The following is a 14260-nucleotide window of genomic DNA, read 5'->3' as shown; positions in this document are numbered from 1 at the left end:
GTTCGTGCCTTTTGTCTCAGTTCAGTGACAAACTTGTCAATCGAGGCATGGTCGCTGAGTGGGTGCGTCCAGAACTGATGTCGTTCAAACACTGTATTTTTCCTCGGCGCGCAGTACTTATCAAAGGCTGTCAGCACCTCTTCCATCGTTTTATTGTCAGCATCCGCATACGATATCTCTAGTGTGTTGTATATTTCCAACGCATCCTCCCCAATGCAGTGTAACAGCACCGCTATCTTGCGGTCTTCAGGTTCGTCATCAAGTCCACTCGCTGATAAATATAGGCGCAGCCTTTGCTCCCATTTTCGCCAATTTTCTGCGACGTTCCCAGTCAACAGCAACGGCGACGGTTGTGTGAACAACTGCATAATCGTACGAGGCAAGGAACGAGCAATTCACAGACCAAAGTGCCGAGCAGTTTAGCAACGCTAGCAGCGTGGGGAGTTTAATGCGTAGCCGTCCGTGGTCACGTGAGATTACTCCTTTTTGATGCCATAATGCACCACTTCTGACACCATGTCATACGCTGGTGATGTTAAATGAAGAGCAGACGTGACTTCTGTGGCGTATATGAACTCTTTTAATGCCGTAACAACACTTGCGCGCTTCACATTAGATATCGTAAACTAGCCGCCTAGATGCGCTACGCTAGTTCACTCCAAGTCTCATGCCATTGGCTGCGCGAACCCCGGGCAATCATGGGACGCATAGTCCATATACTACAGTAAGATGCGTTTTCTTACCTTGGCAAGAGAGAATATGCAATGTTGCTTTAGCCTTTAAAGGTCTGTGCTGAGTGATCATCAGACGCTAAATGTAATCCTAGCGTTAGCGTAGCATTCGCGTTAGCATTAGCTTCAGAATAGCGAGCTGGTCTGTAAGTCTAGAGCAGTGGTTCTTAACCTGGGTTCGATTGAACCCCAAGTGTTCGGTGAGTAAGTCTCAGGTGTTCGCTGAATGTTAGGACACACAGAGCCCTATTTTCATAATTCTGACTAAAGGCCGGGTGTCGTTTTTGACTAGGTTTTGGACTGGGTTGCCTCTAACTTACAGGCTTTATTCCGTTTCTTTCAACTTCTAGCCCTATAACTAATGGGAGTAGAAACTGGTTTGCTCAGTGGAAAGTCGACTCATTATGAGGAAGTATAACAGACCTACAGTACTGTGCAGATAATAAAAAAAACATTTGTGCACATTTTAAGCCATGAAAATAGTATGTGAATATGTGAAAATGAAGCGTCAGTGGGGTCTACCTTGAGGTTGAGGAGAAATTCACAAATTGAGTGACAAATTCCAATGCCTTCCTCAGCACTGGTGCCACGTCCCAGCTCATCGATGATGATGAGAGATCGCTCACTGGCATTCTGGATGATGTATGACACCTTAGGAGGGAAATGAATTTGTCTGATCATGGAGTTTACTGCAGCATACAGTTGTGTGTACATGTCATTGAAATATGCGCTACAACACGCTGAATTTTTGTTCAGAATCAGCTTTATCACTGGTTATGACGCGGCTTAAGGCCCAAGTACACTGCATGCGTGATCGTTGCGGTTCCGGTCCGGTTCAGTGTTGCCTGCGTGCCACGCAGTCCGTCAAAAACAGGCAAATCATACCGGCTGCTGCACGGCTGCGGTCCGCCAACTCCGTCCCCTCGTGAGCTCTCGCGTGATCGCGCGCGATCATGTGCCATTTAAATCAACGACAAACACACAGAGTCTGTAGTATGTACTAGGGCTGGGCGATATGGCCTTAAACATGTATCACGATAAATTGAGCAGATTTATCTCGATAACGATAAATGACGATAAATTCGCCCAAGCGTACGGTTATATAATTTGAAAATCTGAATCAATGCATGAAATACAGATTAACTGTTTCTTGTTGATTTATTTACCAGCATTCAATTTCATATACTGTATTTAACAATTGTACATGCAGTCTAAACATTAAGTTTATAAAAATGTAATGTAAGCAATAAGAATTCAAGTATGAACATTTATAACAGCGTGTATGACTTGAACAATGTACATTATCAAAATCAATATGCCTGTGCAAACATGTCATTGTAACACAAATGACTTGCAGCTTGAACAGTACACTTCAAAAAGACAACTTGTTAATGGCTGCTGTGACATAATTATTAAATACAAGTGTTTACATTATGGTTTCAGGGTCCCCCCCAATGCATTTTTTAATAAATGCACGCACAAATGAAACCCCAAACAAACAGAGAGAGACACACACACATTAAAGCTATATTGATCTTCTTCAAATGAAACGCTTAAGATTTTATGATAGCAATAATGACACAGAAATAAGCACATACAGAAAAATAGCTGGGGCCATTTCTCGGTCATTATAAGTTTCGCCGTTGGATTGTACTTTAAGCTGAATGCTTTACCATCACAAAAGCTATCAGAGGAATCACACACAGACAGATACAAAATAATGCCACATAGTAATTGCTAGATGCAGTCCGTGCCCAATCCACTCATTAAGTTCAGCCGTTTCGACAAGTTAGAGCCGCTATCCGACTACATCACGTTCATTTGTAGCGTTAGCCGCTAGCTAGCGTTAGCCTGGCTACCAGTAGAAAGCACTGAAAGCACCATCTCCGGAAATTGTGAGAACAGCAGGGAGGACAGCGGGTGAAAGCCCGTCTGGATGCCACCAAGAGTCTACTAAATGTCGGTTAAAAGTTTGGTGAACCTCCCTTAAGCCACACTCCATCACGTTTTGCTTGTAGCGTTAGCTGCTAGCGTTAGCTTACTGGGCTTTTGTTTGATTGGCTCCTTGATGATCACGTGACTCCCTACGTAAGCCCATTGACGGTTTCTTAAAGGGGAATGAACATAGACGGACAACACAGAATCAAAGCGGGATGAAAAGACTATATTTTCTTGTTTTATTAATTTACCGAATTTACCGACATGGTCAAAATTACGTCGGTCATCGTTAAGAATTTCGGTGACGGTAAATTTTCGGTTTACCGCCCTGCTCTAGTATGTACTCATCAGAGAAGCAGAGAGAGAGCACATTTTTTTTCTTGCATATTGATAATGTAACGTTTGCTAAGCGGAAGTTTGGCCGCGAAAACAACACACGAGCTTCAACGCCTTTTTCCTCTTTTTCTTTATTAACTTCCCGCCACCTCACCAATGCAAAAACAACAACTACAGTGGGGAGAACAAGTATCTGATACACTGCCAATGGGTTTTCCCATTGTCAGTGTATCAAATACTTGTTCTCCCCACTGTATTTACACTGACGCTATCTAGTCCACCAATCGGAGCGTCGCGCTGGTGCACCAGCACACCAATGACAGCCCCGCGTTGGTGCATAAATTAACCCACCGATGACAGCCCCGGCGACACTACAATATTTTATTTGTGTCTGTCTCTTAATTCCAGATTGACTGCATCATGTTGAGATCAGGGCTCCGTGTGTGGAGGGAAGGGGGGCTATTATGCCCTTGGTTGTGTCGGTGCGTTTATATCTTTGTGCACATTTAAAATTTATGGCACATAACATCTCATAGAGCTGTTATAAACAACTGATAAATAATCTGTCATATTTATAAAATGGATAGCGAATTATATTCGACATGAACTAAAAAAAACAGCGTACTTGGAATTGGTGTCTCAACACTGCAGATTCATGTGGCCAGCGCAAACTGTTGTTTTTTCTATGAAGAGTCAAGTGAAATGTAGGAAAGAAAGAGAAACGTCTTGAATAGACCACCAGGTCGAAACTTGTGGGTGTCTCTTTTTTCTCTTTCGTCTCTTTTTTTCTCTTTCGTACTTTCCCCCCTCGACTCTGTATACAAACCGAGATTGTTTGTACGCGGGGCACGAGAATTTCTGCAGTGGAACCACTTCCAGATAGGCTGTCTTTTTTTTTTTTTTTTTTTTTTTTTTTTTTTTTTTTTTTTTTTTTTTTTTTTTTTGCTTAGCACGTCGTGTTTGATATCATTGCCAGAAAAACACACATAATAGGACACTTTGCAGTTTCGCTTTTAATGGTGTCCTTATAGTAATATCTGCTGCATGTATATCACTTTGTGGCTTTCCACCTCCATGATGAAGCGCTCATCATCCATTTTCGCTCGTGTTTAAACCGTGATTAGGCACCTGGGCTTTTGACGTCAGGCCCAGCTCCGCCCATTTTGCCGGATGCGTGTCCGGTAGTGACGGGATCTGTCGTTCACTTGAGTAAACGAATCCATTCCGGTTCGTTCAGTAAAACGATTCGTTCAAACGAATCGTTCAACGAATCGTTCGCCCCCCTCATCTCCCTCCCCACCCAAATGAATCGTTCGGTTAGTGAACGGGAAGTGACGTTGCCGAACGAATCACCAAAGACCGCTTCGCAGTATAACTGAACGGGAAGTGACATTGCTTGGTCCCTCCCTCTCTTGCACATTGACCACTCGTCGTAGTTTCAGAAATGAGTGACAGGCGATATCATTCTGCTCTCAGAGACAGCCTCGTCTCCCTCCCGCTGCTGCAAAAGCGAGGGAGAACTTCCGCGTCGTCTGTCCTAGTTTTATGGGCTCAAAGTCATGGCTCGTGCTTGCATTTCGAATTAGGACACGGTTAAACATTTTCCTTTTGAGGGGGAAGTCGGGGTTTGGGGTCGGGGGCGCACGGACTTTCTTTAGCATGATCTTGCTCACATATACAATGCTGCTGCTAACAGCCAACGCGGCATGCCTGCTGTCACGAAAATAAAAATAAATCGAAAGTTTAATTTCTAATTATGGAACGGCCAACACATCATATTAACCTCTCGCTCTGTTGTATTTTTGTTTTTTATTATTAAGATGATCGTTTTGAATTTTTGCACTGGTATTAATAAATAAAATAATCCGGTCAGCTCCCCTGTCGTCCCCGCATCTCAGATCGTCAAATGCTGACGAGAAATAATTGTTTGCTTTATGATTTCGCCTTTCTACTCTCATTAGTCTGTTAAGAAAAATGTAGACATATTGCGACATCTCCCGTGTCCGCGCGCTTTGTTTTTGGGGCGCTTGAGTAGCACATGATGGACGGATTGACATAATTTGTCAAACCAACCGACACCCTCTGACACGAAAAAAAAAAAAAAAAAACACTCGGAAAAAATTGACATGTATATACAGTTTCATTGCAAATCAGTATTATGGTGATCATACTAAATATTATTTTTTTTCTGTGCACATATGAGGTACATATCGCTGCCATGAAGCCTCCATATAGTGACAGTTCTCTGCCCGCTTCACTGCCGTCACGCGACCGCAGCTCAGGTTTTGCTTGCCTCGCAGCTACGCGTGTTTTAAATTACTGTAAATTTGATAGTATATCGTCATAGGCACAGTCCCGAGTCTGTTGAGAAAAGTAGAACACTAAACCATGCTCGCTAGATTTGTGTGGTGTTTTTGTCTTTTTGAGCAGCATTTGATAGGCTCCACGTTAACAAATATGTGACAAAGTCGTTTCCTTTCATTTTATGACTCGTTCACCGCATAGTCATTACTGGAAAGTCAAGTTAGCAGCAAGCTAGGTCAGGAACCGGAGGACCGAATCACTGAACGGGAAGTGACAAAACTCAGTCTTTCCCCCCTGCCTGCACGCTGGCTGCTTATTGGCCACACGTGGAAATGAGTGACATACGCCATGATTCTGTTTCCGCTCCCTCCCCTGCCCGCGATGAGGCTGGCGTCTGATTGGTCGTGTGCGATGTCAGAAGACGCTGCCGCTTGCTCAACGCCCTCCCACGCAGCGAACAAGCGCCACCAACTTCATAGAACGAATCAGTGCAGATGGTGATTAGTTCGGTCTCGTTCACCCAAACAATTCGTTCTAAAAGAACGAATCGTTCGCGACCGATACAACACTAGTGTCCGGCAAAAATAGAAAATAGCCTATACCATCCGGCGGGCATGCGGCACGCCGGAGGTGGTTCGCAGTCAAGCCGGAGCACTGACGCGGCCGGTATACGTTGAACAATAGGATATAATGGGAACGGATTGGCTCCGGCGCTATTTTTTACCGGAGTCGGACCGGAAACGCAACGATCACGCATGCGGTGTACTTGGGCCCTTACTCTTCGTTCATTCGTGCAGCTTCACAGTCTTTTAAATAGTGTGGACTCTGTGCACCTGAGTTGAGAGTGCATTGTTCTACTCATGCAAAACGGGACGAGTCATTAGCTAAAGGCTGGGTTTGGGCCACCCAGGTCTATGGGCAGTGGGCGGGGCTCGGCCGGCATTGATGCGCTGCTTCTCTGCATGATGATTGGATAATCTGTCAGAGGCTGAATCCCTTTTTGATTGAAGGTGAAATGAGCGAATCAGCGATCTTGTTTAACAAGTATTAAATAAATAAACCACACATTTCCAAAGAGGGACTATCTCTTCCTTGATTCTAAGATCCAGTAGCAATTCAATTTCGTTATGTTTCATAAAATTTATCCTTATCCTTCCAGTTTGCAATGTTGATAATTGCGATGTTTGTTTACTGTTCTTTGTCTTCCTGCGAAAAAAGAGGAAATGACGATGGGTTGAATATGGGTTAGAATGATTTGTTAAGAGCATTGTTAAAAAAAAAAATGTTAGCATATTACAGAATTTAAGCTGGCAGACTTTTGCTATGCAGGGTAGCCAATTGTTCTTTTGTTGTGCATCGATCCTCATTTATTATTACTATTTATTCATCTTTTTATACCGTTTGAGGCTAAGCTCAGGTATTTTATTTTTAAATGCATTTATTGCTCTTGTGTGAAATGAAAGTGCAATTCTGCATCATTGGAAAAAACACTCTGGAAACTTTATTTTGTATTCGCATTTTACGCGCTTTTGAAAGTGCAATTTAGCAAGTCTTTGTTTTACATCTCCGAAAATTTATTCTGCAACGCATTAAATGTTCCTAATCCAATGACTCGATAATTCGAATTAAGTAATTGCTAGATTAACAGTTTACTTTAGTAATCGATAGCTGCAGCCCTATATGAGATCGTTTGACGTCATATCGTACATAACTAATAGAAAGTCAATAGAATATACACTACCTCTTTCATTTCCAGCATGAATGTGGAAGAATTCGTTTCAAAATCATCATCAACGCCAATTCTGGTGAAAATCTGATCTGCTACACGGAAAGACGCATACTCAGCAGGGATAAAAGAACCTGTATTTAAAAAAAAAAAAGAAAGAAAAAGGGAAACCTCACAAATCTCACATGAGTTTGTTGCTTCAAATGTAGTTACATACCCAGGTATAACTGACCTATTTGAGCCATGATCTGACACAGTGCCACCTGTTTGAGATAAGTGGATTTCCCACTCATGTTGGGTCCTGTGATGATGACAAAGTTCCTATCCTCAGAGATGCAACAGTTGTTGGGCACGAGCTGCTGTCCGGGCATTCGGTCCAGGATGGGGTGACGACCCTGTCTGATAACTAGTTTGTCGGCAAACTGTGGACGTACTTGCAGACAACAACACAAAACATATCATTTGACATTTTTATAATTGTATTATTGTTGAACCATTTTAAGTGTCTTGTAAAAGTGTTTTGATTGGGCTTTGTTTGTTCTGCTGTCAATGTTGACTGGGTGGTGAGCTTTTTACATCATAGTTTATAATTTAAGGGGCGGTAGCAACCCATTGAATACTCAACTCAATCAAGTCAGCCACTACAACCGCCCCAACATCACATCAGCTATACTTCTATATACTGTATAAATGGAACTTTGTCTGTGTGTATGTTCGTTACCTATGGACTCCCAAAACGACTGGGCAGATTTGGCCAACATTTTAATACAGTTGTACTTAATATTTCTATGAGTGGTTAGATGGGTCTGCTGTAGGTCACTGTAGGCCTCCATTTCGTGCAGAAAATGAATTCCAAACTCCAAAAAATGTGCAGATAAAATCCCTGATTGTGGAGGCGACAGCGCCGTGTTTTGGGCAAAAGACGCGTCCCTTGTGATTGCAATGTCGCAGTTGGCTTTCAAACTTGACGGTTTCATGTACAAATTTAAATGTGCTGTGATGATTCATTGTGGCATGCAGTACTACAAGTCGCTGGATTAAAAAAAAAAATCTACATTATTAGAAATAGATTCATTTCAGTGAGATATTCATACTGTAGCGGAAGTTATTTACTATGTTACGCCTGCAATGGTTGATGGGTAGCTGTGGCATCAATGAGAGTGGTGGTTGCTGTTTTCTGTTCAATAACCATGCTGTCTCTTGGGATTGTGCAGTGTATGGGGCACAAGAACAGCAAGTGTGAAACATAAAATCTGTATTTCTCTCATTCTTCGCTCGCCACAATAATGTACACAGTGATGGAAAAGCGATTGCGCATAAACCCTTTTGTGGTGTCCTTTTACTGTTACTACATTACAGCTGCATCTCTAAGGCAAGTGTGTTTTATCTGCCATTCGGCTGTACTGCGTTCACGTTACACATACCCGAGCGATGCCGGGTCATTCTGCTAGTATGCAGAATAAAGAGGAAAAATGTAAGGACTCTAGTGTAGCCCACAGTAGCAGACTAAGAGTAGCATTTCTTCTTCACAATTAAAAAGTATTATCTAACATTTTTCTCAAAAAGTTACTCAAGTAAATATAATGGAGTAGATGTAACGCGCTATCTCTGGTTATACAACTGGAAATCAAGATTTAATCAAGTGTGACAGATTGCAAAAACCAGCTGTGCATCACACTCACCATAGTCCGAAATGCTGCATGCGTTTGCCATGGACAACAACATATCCAGCATGGATACAGCATCAGACAGTTTGTAGAGGCAATGGATGTGCTCTCGGATAGAGCTGAGCAGTTGAGATACCACCCTTAAAAATAGACATGTCCAGAGCAGTGAGCGCCATCTCGGAGGCAACGAAAAACCTCCAGTTTGAGATGATTCTTGTGAAGGTCTCATATTGTGCACATCCAGTCAAATTAAAACCACTGTGACATTAAGAGCAACCCACTTAGGGTAATTACATTAACTCGTTTTGTAACCTTTAGCCTATTTAGAGATGGAGTATATATTTCTTCATTTCAAAAAGACATGGGCAGCAAGGTGGATGAGTGGTTTGCACATCTGCCTCACAGTTCAAGAAGGACATCAAAAACAATATATAAATCACGGGTGTCAAACTCATTATGGTTCACGGGCCACATTTATGGCAATTAGATCTAATGTGGGCTGGACTAGTTTATTTTTGGCCCAATAAGTAAACTCCCTGACTGCCGTTGACAGTGCTCCGACGTCCATTTCATTTTGACTGAGAGATGAGTATTCACATCCAGTACTTCAGTTCAGATGAATTTGACGTCTGTTGTTGTCAGTGGCAGGCAATGAGTTCATTTTGCTTCACTTCCTTGTAATTTTAAGAGACTTACAGATCACTTTCTGTAAATTTTGCGTAATTTCCTATTCATTTCCAGGCTGCTTTCTGTTGATTTTGGCGCATTTCCACATTACTTTCTGTTGGTTTTGGGGCATCTTTAGGTCACATTCTTGTTAACTCATTGGCTGCCATTCACTGCACTAGATGTCTAATCCATTTTGACTGGGGGGGTGAATGAAGGAATGTAACCGCGGACACGAAAAGTGAGCCAAGTGCAGTAATGCGCGCACTCAATCTTGAGAAACTACAAATAAATAAATAAAACTACAAATCTACGGTTTAACGGTGTCAAAATCATGACGATTTGGTATGAATCAGTTACAATAGGGTAGCTAATAGTTCTTGCACCGTTTTAAAAGTCAAATTTAATGCTTTTTAAGACATTTTAGGACCTTAAATATAATGTAAGAGTAAAACACGTTGCAACAATTTCTGATGAAGAAAAAAACACATTTTATTTCATTGTAACTGGTGTTTTTCTCCTCTCATGAGCGACTCGACGGGTTTGACCCTAACGAAAAAGTCTTTTTGCAGACTTCGCATTAGGGGTGGGAACCTCTGGATACATCACAATACGATTTGCGATGCATAACGATGATCTCATGATTATTATCTCATGATTACTCAAGACATATCAATACAGCCAACCTTCGTCCAATTCCCAAATCATCACTACCCCTTATAAAACAAAATTATCTGAAATTGGCGTTATTTAATTCCCGATCAATCAATAACAAAACTCACACTCTTAATGAATTCATAACAGAAAAGAACCTGGACATTCTTTGCCTCACCGAAACCTGGCCAAAACCTTTAGAATATCTCTCTCTTAATCAAACCACTCCCACTGGATTCACATACCTTGATAAATCCTGCACTGTTGGCCGAGGAGGTGGCATTGCTATTATTTACAGGAAAACTATCAAGACAACTGCCATCTCAATTCCGTCCGTCCCTTCATTTGAACACTTCGTCTTTAAACTCTCCGGCCCTTGCCCTATGGTTACTGCTATTATTTACCGCCCCCCCCAAACCCCTCTTTTATTTCTGACCTGACTGACATGCTAACCCAGTTATTTGCCATTTCTCCATCAATTCTCCTCCTGGGTGATTTTAATCTGCATATTGACGACACTAGCAATAAATTGGCCACTGAATTCCTTGAGCTGCTACAATGTCTAAATTTCACTCAGCATATTAACTCTCCCACACACAATCAGGGTCACATCTTGGACCTAGTCTGCTCCTCGAACCTAAATATCCAGCAGATAAACAGCTACAACCTTCACATCTCTGATCATTTGGCAATCACCATAGACATTAACATTCCTATCCCCAGAACCAAACAAACCCGTACCATAACCTTCAGAACTCTTAAATCCATTTCTCCCACAGCCTTATCAGCCTCACTCACCGAGTATCTATCTACTTCACCTGCCCTGCCACCTAAAGACCCCACTGTCCTGGTAAATTACTATAACACCATACTCTCTTCCTGCTTAAATCAGCACGCCCCTCTCAAAACGAAAACAGTTTCTTTTACACACTCAGCCCCATGGTACACGCCCATACTCCGCTCAATGAAAACCCGTAAAAGACAACTTGAAAGACTCCATAAGAAAACCGGCCTAACAGTTCATCTAATTGCATATAAGGACCATCTACAGCAATATAAAGAAGCAATCAACACCGCCCGGACCACCCACTATGCCAACATTATCCACTCCGTCTCCAGCAATTCCAAGGCTCTTTTTTCCACCATAAACTCCTTGCTCAAACCCCATGACAACTCGTCTGCTTCATTCACTCCAGAAAAGTGTGAATTATTTCTTTCATTTTCCAGACAAAAATAGACAACATCTACAGTAACCTAAATACCTCCAGGATCTGTCCCATTGCTTTACATACCCCTCCATCCTTCCTTCCATCTGCCTCTATGCTCCTTCCGATCAAGAAACTCACTCAACTTTCTCCAATATCAGCCACTCAACTTGCCACCATAATGTCTGGAATGAAAACTGCCACCTGCACCCTAGATCCCATTCCCTCTGTTCTAATAAAAGACTGTCTCCCCGTAATCTCCTCACTTATCGCTGACATCATTAACACTTCCCTCCACACTTGTCCCCCAAACTCTCAAAATGGCTGCCATCACTCCCATCTTAAAGAAATCTGGCCTAGACCCCGATATACCAAGCAATTACCGCCCCATCTCCAATCTCCCTTTTCTGTCAAAAATCCTGGAAAGGGCCGTCGCCACCCAACTCAGAATCCACCTAATAATAACCTGTTTGAATTTTTTCAATCTGGCTTCCGCTCACAGCACAGCACCGAAACAGCCCTTCTCAAAATAACCAACGATATTCTCCTCTCCTTGGACTCCGGACAACTCACCATCCTCATCCCCCTGGACCTCACTGCTGCCTTCGATACAATCAACCACACCATCCTGCTCTCCAGATTAGAATCTTTACACGTCACTGGTACCGCACTTTCCTGGTTTCGCTCCTACCTCACTGACCGACAACAATTCATCGCCATCACTCATTGCACATCCCCTCCTGTTCCCCTACCACAAGGTGTCCCCCAAGGTTCAGTCCTAGGTCCCCTCCTCTTCATTCTGTACATCCTCCCCCTTGGTCAGATCATCCGCAAACATGGTCTCCAATTTCACTGCTACGCTGACGACATCCAAAATTTACATAACCACACAACAAATCTCGCACAGCACCCAATCCACACTTCAAAACTGCCTCAGTGAAATTAATTCCTGGATGCAAGAAAACTATCTTCAACTCAACAGTAACAAATCAGACATAATCATCTTCGACCCTGCAGCCCACATCATAGACAGTCAATTTTCCCTCACCATCAACAACTACACCCTGCCTCTCTCAACACATTCCCGCAACCTTGGTATCATTTTTGACAATAAACTAAGATTCGACCACCACGTCAACCATATCACCAGAACTGCCTTCTTCCACCTCAAGAACATAGCCCGTCTTCGCCCCTCCCTCACCTTCTCTACTGCTGAAACCCTCATCCATGCCTTCATAACCTCCAGACTTGACTACTGCAACAGCATTCTCTTCGGTTCTCCATCCAAACTCATCAATAAACTACAATATATCCAAAACTCCGCTGCACGCCTGCTCATCCGGACCCCCTATAGGAACCACATTACCCCCGTCCTCCACAAACTGCACTGGCTTCCTATCTCATACAGAATTCAGTTCAAAATCATCCTTCTCACTTACAAAGCACTCAATAACTTGGCCCCGCCCTACCTCACAGACCTTTTCTGTCCCCACACCCCTTCCCGTCACCTCCGCTCTTCTAATGGAAACATCCTCGCACCGCCCAAACAAAGAACACACCGAACTAGGGGGGACAGAGCCTTCTCTGCTGCTGCCCCCTCCCTTTGGAACTCACTCCCAAAACCCATCCGTACCTGTTCAGACCTTCCCACATTCAAAAAACTGTTAAAAACTCACCTTTTTAAACTAGCTTTTAACTTATAATTATTTTCTTTGTTTTGTTCTGTTCACATTGTTTCCTGTTTTTGTTCCTACTGTAAAGCGTCTTTGAGCATTGGTAAAAGCGCTCTACAAATAAAATGTATTATTATTATTATTATGATATGGCGATACAACAATTATCAATACATTGGTCAGGGAATTATTCTCCAAAACAACAAACAGAAAAACAAGCTCTTTTCATCCTTCTGCTGTGAATGACGTACCGCAAGCAACATGTCACATTTGCTCATTAATATTCATGACGTTAGTAAATGTTACTACGGGAGTCAAATTCGCGTTTGTCCCTCATGCTAGATACATGTAAATAGTGTATGAACGAAATGTTAACTAAGCTAAACCAACCAATTCTGTCCGAAAATGATGTCCCTGGTGCCAAATTCACTGGTAAAGATGTGGAAGAACATACAAATGTTCAGTTAAAGAAATGGCTTGAGTGTCGAAGGATGAAAAGGAAGGAAAAAAGAGCCGGGCCAACCTGATCCAGAGTTAGCTTTTTTTATCGACACCTTTTTCTTGTGTGCATTGCCTTACGCCACTGACAATGACATTCTCCTGTTTCAACAATCTATCCTTTACCACCATATGCCCTGTCTATCTTAGATATATTATACACTGTAAATGCTAACATTCAAATTAATTACATGTGATAAGTGAACTAAACTCAATTTTCATCAACCTGTTGTGAACACTACTTTTAAATAAGTAAGTAGTAATTTGGGGTTGGAGAACTTGCTTAACTTGATATATCCCAGTTAAGTCAAATTAGAAAAAATAATTTCTTGTACCCAGTGTCCTTTGGGCGTTCTATCAGACATGCGCAGATCTGCCCTGCCCACTTTCGCGCTCTTTCCAACACCTTTCTCAGTTATTTTCGCCATTGTGGATTTACTTGTCCTCAGCACACTGATTTGGTAAGTACATATTTTACTCTTTTGTAAACCGTCGATTTGTCTTGTTGTAGTGTAGTAGCCTGTGTGCTGCCAGGGAGGAGAAGTGTCAATTACATCAAATATCACCGCTAGCAAGCATGCTATATGACCGTGACAGTAACCTCATCATTTTCAGAAACAAATGTAGACTACAGTTTATGGTAGACTCCCATTTTATGCCGGCCGGCGTTTTGAATTCTTGACAGACGGGGCTCGTAACGTTTTTAGGCGATGGGAGAGGTTTTTAAAACCGATTTAAAACAGTTACCGAGCGGTTTTAAGTTAGCTAGACCAGGGGTTCCCAACCTATTCCACTAAGGCACACTGTGGGTGCAGGATTTCATTCTTACCAAACAAGATGACAACACTTTTTCCCCAATCTG

General features: G+C 42.4%; 1 protein-coding gene across 3 annotated transcripts in view; it reads right to left on the bottom strand.

Moving 5' to 3' along the window:
* msh4 (mutS homolog 4) overlaps positions 1 to 14260 on the bottom strand; it is a 49886-nt gene that overhangs the window by 9717 nt on the left and 25909 nt on the right. For all 3 annotated transcript variants that reach the window (XM_057859964.1, XM_057859965.1, XM_057859966.1), the window contains exons 14-17: positions 8718 to 8842; positions 7268 to 7468; positions 7051 to 7169; positions 1254 to 1382 (exon numbers count right to left, since the gene is read on the bottom strand). In XM_057859964.1, coding sequence (XP_057715947.1) covers positions 1254 to 1382; positions 7051 to 7169; positions 7268 to 7468; positions 8718 to 8842 — 574 coding nt within the window. The remainder of the gene's footprint in view (positions 1 to 1253; positions 1383 to 7050; positions 7170 to 7267; positions 7469 to 8717; positions 8843 to 14260) is intronic.

Source organism: Corythoichthys intestinalis, chromosome 15, assembly GCF_030265065.1.
Source record: "Corythoichthys intestinalis isolate RoL2023-P3 chromosome 15, ASM3026506v1, whole genome shotgun sequence".
In the NCBI taxonomy this organism is placed as follows: domain Eukaryota; kingdom Metazoa; phylum Chordata; class Actinopteri; order Syngnathiformes; family Syngnathidae; genus Corythoichthys; species Corythoichthys intestinalis.
This window is presented reverse-complemented; position numbering and strand designations above follow the sequence as displayed.